The sequence below is a fragment of the Hydra vulgaris genome, chromosome 14 (assembly GCF_038396675.1).
Source record: "Hydra vulgaris chromosome 14, alternate assembly HydraT2T_AEP".
NCBI lineage: Eukaryota > Metazoa > Cnidaria > Hydrozoa > Anthoathecata > Hydridae > Hydra > Hydra vulgaris.
The window spans coordinates 11311506-11320391 of NC_088933.1; the positions used below are offsets into that span (position 1 = coordinate 11311506).

The window sequence follows — 8886 nt, forward strand, 5'->3', positions numbered from 1 at the left end:
GTGCCCACTGGGTTGTTGGAAGCAATGATGTTTACAAAAAAAAAATGTTTATTGCGGCTCTTCGGCACACGTCATTATTTATATGCGGCTCTCGCGTCTAAAATTCTGGCCAGCGCTGTTTTAGACGTATTTTAACTACGTCTCATATCTAGATTTTGTTACGTTAGTTACGTTTTTTTTTTGGTCAATAATACAAGCGTAACACTTAACGAGTTTTTATAAACCTACAATCCAAAATGTATTTAAAATTTCAACCTTTCTTATGATGTCCCAGGGTCATTTTATAATTAAAACTACTATAAATAAAATCACTTTATTCCATAATTAAACCATTCTACTACTGTGATCAAAAAGTAAGGTGAATTTTTTTATAAAATGAAAAATCTTTATTTATTCTTCCAAATCTGTATCGTCCCCCTCAAAATAATCCCCCCGGCCCCAATGCACTTTTGCCAACGTTTTTTCCAGTCTTCGAAGCATGCTGAAAAGTCCTCGGTAGGGATAGCCTTCAATGCGCGTGCCGATTCACGTTGTATCTCTTCAATGGACTCAAAACGATTTCCCCGTAGTGGTCACTTGAGCTTTGGGAACAGCCAGAAGTCACACGGTGCTAAGTCGGGCGAATACGGTGGTTGTGGAGCAACATGGGTAGAGTTTTTGGCGAAAAACTCACGAAGAACCAGTGCTGTGTGCGAAGGCGCATTATCGTGGTGCAAAATCCAAGAGTTATTGGCCCATAATTCCGGTCTCTTTTTGCGAATAGCTTCACGCAAACGTCGCATAACGCTTAAATAATATTCCTTGTTGACAGTTTGGCCAGTTGGAAGGAATTCGTAGTGCACGACACCACAATAATCAAAAAAAACAGTCAACATGACCTTGATTTTTGAGCGACTTTGATGTGGTTGCTTCGGTCTCGGCTCGCCTTTTTCACAGTATTTACTCAATTGGTCGGTTGTTTCAGGGTCGTATGCGTAGACCTAAGTCTCATCGCCAGTAATAATTTGTTTGTAGACGTCTTGATAGTCAGAAAGCATTGCTTCACACGTTTTAACGCGACGCTCTTTTTCAAAGAAATTGAGAAATTTCGGCACCAAACGTGATTTGAGTCTTCTGAGGCCCAAATGATCCTTCAAAATCGCTTGCACCGATCCAAATGATATTCCAACCATGTCAACAAGGTCTCGAATGGTTAACCGACGATTTGCAAGCACCAATTCTTTGATTTTGTTGATGTGGCGATCATCAATCGAAGTCGATGGTCGTCCGGAGCGTTCCAAGTCATCAACACGTTCTCGGCCTTCTTTGAAGTCTTTGTACCACTTGTAAACATTTTTTTGAGACATAGTCTCTTCACCGGAGGCCTTTTGCAACATTCGATACGTTTCAGCAGCAGAAATATCATTCCGCAAACAAAATTTAATAGCACTTCTTTGCTCAACAAAATTAGACATCGTGAAAATCGCCGAATGCACTTTTGGTACTTCAGAAACAAGCGTAAACAAAAAAAAAATAATTATGAGTTTGACATGTAATTTGGCGCAAATGTTAATGACATTCCTACCAACTTAAAAATAAAAAAGATTGGACGATTCGAATAAGGCCGGAAGTTTAAATTAAAAATTCACCTTACTTTTTGATCACAGTAGTATTACAAGATTATAAATACTTTATTTAATTAAACAAATAAGTTTTGACAAATTATAGAAAACATTTTCCACAAATTATTTCAAGTTTAATTTTTATTTATAAATGAAAGAATTTCTAGAAAACGCCAACAATAATTATTGCCTAAGATGGTTGTAAAAAATAGCAAAACTACCTGATCGGGTGTCTAGTAGATAGCAAACGCGTTCTTATATCGTGTTTCTTGATTTTGTCAATGGTTTCATTCTCTTATAAATTGTTTTTATTTCACCAAAAACTTCCTCTAAGGGATTCAATTGGGGAGAATAGACAGGTAAAAGTTTGAATATAATCCGATTTTCATTTAATAATCTCAACACATCCGCTGTGATGAAATTTGCAACTATCCACGATAAGAACGTGATATGGATTGCTTCTGAAATATGGAATAAGATTTTGTGTAAAAAATTTTTAAATCTTTCTGAATTATAAGCACCATCACTTAACTCATAAGAGACTATTCCATTAGTATTAATAACCATCATCAAGCTAATACTTACACCTTTGCTGGCTGGGACAGTAACATATGTTTTTTGGTTTACCAATGAGTATCCATAGTTAGTAGTGATGTGTAGGTTAAAACCTGTTTCATCTAAAAATACTAATTGTTCATAACTATAGTTAGCTAATTCTCTTGCAAATAATTGCCTGGCGTCTAAAATTCTTGGAGAATTTCTTTCAATTGGTACTTAAGTTAACCCCTTTCTAATATATCCCTTTTTTTTTTTTTAGTTTTACTTACATAACTTGGTGAGCGATTGGTTCCAATATTATTTAAACTTTCTACAATTTCTTGCTGAACATAACTACTGTCATTATTCAAATATGTGGCTATTTCATTTTTTATTATACTGTTATCCTTAAATTTCGGCCCTCCTTTGGCACCTAATATTTCTGTATCTGTTAAGCCATCATTAATTATTTTAATTAATTTATGTACACAGCTGTAGGATAAGTTGGTTAATTCTTGAATTTCTTTATTAGATTTTTCAAGATCTAAATATCTTTTAACATTTTTAATCGTTTCGTTAGTAATATCACTTTGGGTCTTTCTTTCTTGTGTCATACTTGAGCAATTTTTTTCAGTTTATATATTTTAAAAAAAGTGGTTTTAATTATGGAATAAAGTGGTTTTAATTATGGAATAAAGTGACTTTAATTATGGAATAAAGTGGTTTTAATTATGGAATAAAGTGACTTTAATTATGGAATAAAGTGATTTTAATTATGGAATAAAGTGGTTTTAATTATGGAATAAAGTGGTTTTAATTATGGAATAATCCTGTAAATAAAATATTATGTAATAAATTAGCTTAAGTCTATCACGTGTATAGTTACACTTGCTGTGCAATATGTCTCTCTCTCTCTGACTTGATTTTACTTTTCCCTCTCTCTTTCTATAGGTCTCTGTATATAGTAACGTTCTCTCTATTCATAAATTTGTGCACATATGAAAAAAAAAGTTATATGAATAAATACTATAGATTACAATGTTACGTCATTAGGTCAAAATGTTATGTGTTGTTACGTAACACTTTTCACGTAGCGTTACGCTACAATGTTGCGTCTTGGTTACGTAAATATAACGGACCTTTTGCACGTAACGTTACGTTACAGAGTTACGTATTGTTACGTAAAAAGTTATGTCTCGGTTACGTGAAAATAACGGACATTTTGCATAAAACGTTACGAATCCCGTTTACGTTACAATACGTAACGTAAACGGGATTCGCATAGCACAATTTCAGCAAAGCCTTCGATATAAGCCTTGTAAATATAGTATACACTTTTTAGAAATGTTTTTATAGGCAGCCGCATTTTTTAGGACAGACCAGTTTATATAAAAAATTAATATTTTTTCTTTTAGCTGCCAAATATATTTTGACAGCATAGTCGCCTTTGAGTATTTTTTATGTTTAAAAGATTGTTTGTGTTTGGCATAACGTTTTTTCATTTACCCTCGGTTAAGCAAATATATCGTTTATCAGGGTTGTTTTGTGAGGAAACTATGCATTTGTAAATAATATTTTTGATAAGATTTGCCATTCATAGGGCAGTCAGTTTTTGGCTTGCAATTACAATTTTCAGTGATTTTTTTTTTTAGTTCATTTTTATAATCTAGCTTAAACAGTTTATTCTAATCAATTAGGCTTATATCACAATGATGGTTTAATAATAATGGAAAAAAAATCAGGGCCTTTGCTTGAAAAAATCAGATAAAATATTATAAAAGTTCTCAAAAACATTGGCTTCTAAATTGAAATAAACTTCAATTTTAAAATTATGAATTTTGTTGATATTTTTTTTGAATTTTCTGAATTTTCTTGATGACATTTAACCTCTCGTAAAATTCTTATAGGCCTGATAAAAAACCTAATGATGAATTATCGTATATTAATATAAATTCTAATCATTTCCAAAAAATTGAAAACAAATTCCTATTTTAATTAACAATAGACAAAATCAAAACTCTTCTAATGAAAATATTTTTAACTCTTCCAAACGCGTGTATGAAGATGCTCTTAAAAAAAGCGGATTTAAAAATCTCGAGCAAAAATTTAAAACAAAAATTGCAAAAAAGCGAAATAGAAATAGAAACAGAATTTGGTTCAACCCTCCGTACAGCAAAAATGTTTCAACAAATATTGGAAAAGCATTTTTAAAATTAGTAGACAAACATTTCCTACTTTCAATAAATTGCACAAATTTTTTAACAGAAACACTATTAAAGTAAGCTATAGCTGTACACAAAATATTGAAAGAATCATAAGAGGCCACAATTTTGCATTGATTAATAAAAATGAATTTCTTAAAGAAAAAAATTATTAAAATTGTAATTGCGAGCAAAAAATTGACTGCCCTATGAATGGCAAATGCATTGTTTCCTCACAAAACAACCCTGATAAACAATATATTGACTTAACCAAGGGTGAATGGAAAAAACATTTTGCAACCATAAACAATCTTTTAAACATAAAAAATACTCAAAATAGACTATGCTGTCAAAACATATTTGGCAACTAAAAAAAAAATTGTTAATTTTAAACTAAACTGGTCTATTCTAAAAACTGCGCCTGCCTATAATAACATTTCCGAAAAATGCATTTACAAGAAAAAATTGAAATTATTACTCATTAGGATCAAGAAAATTTACTAAACTAAAAATCTGAACTAATTTCTAAATGCAGTCATAAAAATAAGTCCTTTTTAAAAAATTATAAAAACAAATGACTAGACTAAAATTATCCTTATTCTAAAGAATTCTTTTTATGATTAATTTTTTCATTTTAGTGTAGTTGATGCAGCTTCCTCATTGCAAAATAACTACAGTTATTACATAACAAATTATAACAAGTCCCAACATCCTGTGAAATATTTTTTCTATAATTTGAATTTTTTTATGTTTAGACTAAAGTTGTTCGCCGTAAACAAAAACTTACGAAAATTTCGCATTTTTATCTTCCGTATTTCAAGTCGCTATTGCGGTAGTTGCACTTGCGCAAATTCACCTTCCGTAATGCATTATACGAAAAAAATAATAATTCTGTAAAAATCATTTACGAAAAGAAACTTGCAAAACAAATCATTTCGAAAGATATATATATATATATATATATATATATATATATATATATATATATATATATATATATATATATATATATATATATATATATATATATATATATATATATATATATATATATATATATATAGGCATTTTATTATATAATTAAGTTTTGGCATTTATCACTTAAATTAGGTCTTTTTTGATTTCAACAAAGGAATTGTTTCACGATTTTGCAATTGCATTCGTATGTTAACGTTGTTTAAAGTTATCTTCATTATTTAATTCTTATTCATTAAATGACATTCCAAAAAGTGTATTTTATGAAAGTATTGATTCCTTTATAGAAGTTTAAAACTGAAACTTATCAATATCATATAAAAAATTAGTGTTTTGGTTACTTAGTTAATTATACGTATTTGATTCATTAAATGTAATTAAATATATTCATTATGCCGCGTTTCGTAAGTTTTTTTCCGATAAAAACTGTTTCGCTAGCTGCGGTGCAAAAGAGTTTTATTTCGAAAGAAATTTGGTTCTTTTATCATTATTGTAAAAAATAAAACCTTAAAATGTTCATATGTTGCAATTCTGAAAATAAAATTTTATTATAAACATTTTCATATATAAAAATTTTCTGTTTCACAATTATATCCGATTGACCAACAAAATTTTTTTATAGACTTCAAAACCTCGTTTAGCGAAAGAGCTCGTTTCGCAAGTGCGACTTCCATAAGCACTACTTTTGTATGTAGCAAAATAGCTTTATTTCGTAATTCGACTTGCGAAAGGCTGCATTTCGTAAGTTGCATTTGCGAAATGAACATTGACGGGTTTTTTTGTTTCTAAAATTCGGTACGAAAAAAAAAATTTCGTGATTTTCAATATGTACGAAATCTTCCGTTTAACAACTCTAGTTTAGACATTCTTCCTGATGAACCTACTGATGGTGAAACAATTTTTAGAAGAAAAAAATTAGGTAATTGTTTTCACTAATTTATGTAAATACATATATATATATATATATATATATATATATATATATATATATATATATATATATATATATATATATATATATATTATAGATAAAACAATAGAGTTACGGTATTCAAAATTGTATTTTTTTAAAAGTTGTTAAAACTTAATTGAAACGATGTTGAAAGCCGCAAAAAGTTGTAAATTAAAATTTTACGGTTATGAAAGTCGTATAAATTTGTTTACGTAAGGCCGGGTGTATAAAAATGAGCAATTTCTTTTAATTAGTAATAAGTCAGCTTTACGTGAATAAAAACTTTATATATTTTGCTTAAATTTTTATTCATGCAAAGCTGAACAACTACTAAGTAAACTGCTTAACTTTACGTGAATAAAAATTAGAGCAAAATTGCTAATGTTTTAATTTACGTAAAGCTGACTAATTACTTACTAAAAGCAATTGCTCATTTTTATTCACCCGGCCTACTATATTTAACGAATTTGAAAATCAACTTTGTGAATATTATTTAAAACACTTTAAACAATGTAAAACATCAAACAAATATGCCAAAACCAATCGCTCGCTGGTTTTGCAGTACTTCCTGAAAGAATACAGGGGAGATAAGACCTATGGTGTGTGCAATATCTGCAAGAAGGACCTAAAAATGATTTCTGGGTTAACATCGACCCTGAGTGGTCAGCTGCAATCCAACCATAAGAATGAGTACATTGAAATGTGTCACAATCAAAAGATACGAGATGAGGCAGTAGCTGCCATGGAGGACAAAGTTGAAAAGGCAGAAGATGAATTGGAAACAGTTGGCACTGGTAACTTAGTTAAATAATGGATGCTCCGATGCCATGTAGCAAAGTTATACAACTTCATGTCAAATTTATATGACTTTTTATTGATGTTAACAACGGTATCCAAAGTTAATTCAATGTTAACAAATGTACACGATTTTTTTAAAGTTACAGGAAAATGGGTTCTAAAAGCTATAAAGAATCTGTGCTATCCAACACAAAGTACCACTCAACTTCGTGGTGACATAGAGCTCATAATTTACCTTGCAACTGAAAATCAGCCTTTCACCATGAGTGACTCTATCCCGTTACAAAGACTGCTTGCCCACTTTGACTTGAGGTTTAATGTTAAAAGTGGTGCAGCAAAGGCACCACTTTTAAAGCAGCAAAGGTAATAGCTATTAAGTATAATATAAAATAAATTTCTTTAAAACTAGTTAAATATATTTATACTAATCTTAATGCAATCGAATAAACGAAGTCATAAAAATTTTAGTTTTAGGGTACGATGTCATACGGAGAAGGAGGGGGGCGATTCAAAGTTAAACGAACTTTTTTTAAATTAGTTAAATTTAAACAATCTAAAAGTTTGACAATCTAAAACTTTATCAGAAATAATAATATAATGCATTCCTGGATAAGGAATTTTCCCAAAGTACACTATGATTCGCTGTAGTTGTATCTACAGGGTGGAAACATAAAATAGTAAGAAAAAGAGGATAATAGAGGATTTAAGAGTGAGATTTTGTATTTAATTTAGAGAATGTTTTTTGCAAAACTAAAAAATTTTGCATAAAAATAGAGGATTTTAAAGGATTTTTTATTGGTTTAACGTCCATGTTTCCATTTAAATGGGGTTTGGACAGGGGTCAACAAAGTCATTTTTTGTGTTAAATGAAATTGATTTGCTAAAATTTCTTAAAGAATTTTTACAGCCCAATCCTCAGTTCAGACATTAACCAGTTTAGCAGACCATAATTATGCAACCATCAAGAAATGGAAAAATAAAAAGGAGGAGTTAAAGAGGAGATTTTATCACATTTTTCACTTTTTAGAGGATAATTGAGGATTTTGGAATATAATTAAAAAAATAGTGGCTTAGCAACTTAATGCAAAAAAATTATTCGAAAATCCTGCAAAGAATTTAAAAAGTTAGAAAACTTGGAAATCAGCTAACACTTGGCAATCAGCTAACCATTTTTGCTACAACTTTACTCATGAATTTTGATTTATATCATACCAAAATTTTTATTAGCATAATACACGACAAATTGTGTTGTTGTTCTTAATTTATAATTTTTGATACAATGCAACGCCTCTTCGTGTGATTTGTAATGATAAACAAATTTGGTTTTTTGTCCTATAAAAAATGTTTACATATAGTTTTAACAACAGTTTTGAAATCACAATCACGACAGTATAACATTTTCTTAAAAAAAAAAGTAAACCTTAATAAAATTTTGCTGTCATAATTAACACATTAAAAAGATTTAAAATTAAAGAGAATCTTTTTTTCTTATACTTATTTAGTAAATTAGAAACAAACCGTTATCAATGCAATTTACTCGCAAAAAGTCAATATCTGGGGTTTTCCCATCCTCTTTAACAAATTCTAAAGTAAAAATTTAATTTTAATCTAGAGTTGTGGTCAAATTTTTCTTTTCAAACCTAAATATTTTTATTTTAGTTATTTATGATTAAATAAATTTGCTGCGATGTATAATAACCGTTAAATTGAGGTATTTAAATTCTTCACAAATTATTGTATTGTGACGCATTTAAATCACAAATTACAATCTTGACGCAACTTTCAACAAATTAATCCATAGAGAATAAATAACCTTGTAGAA

The 8886-nt window shown here is 29.5% G+C and overlaps 1 protein-coding gene across 1 annotated transcript; it reads right to left on the reverse strand.

The window, feature by feature from the left end:
* Positions 1–980: 980 nt before the first annotated feature.
* Positions 981–1454, reverse strand: LOC136090912 (protein GVQW3-like). The gene has a single exon (XM_065817888.1). It carries the CDS (start codon positions 1452–1454, stop codon positions 981–983), a length of 474 nt encoding a protein of 157 aa, XP_065673960.1.
* Between the last annotated feature and the right edge of the window lie 7432 nt (positions 1455–8886).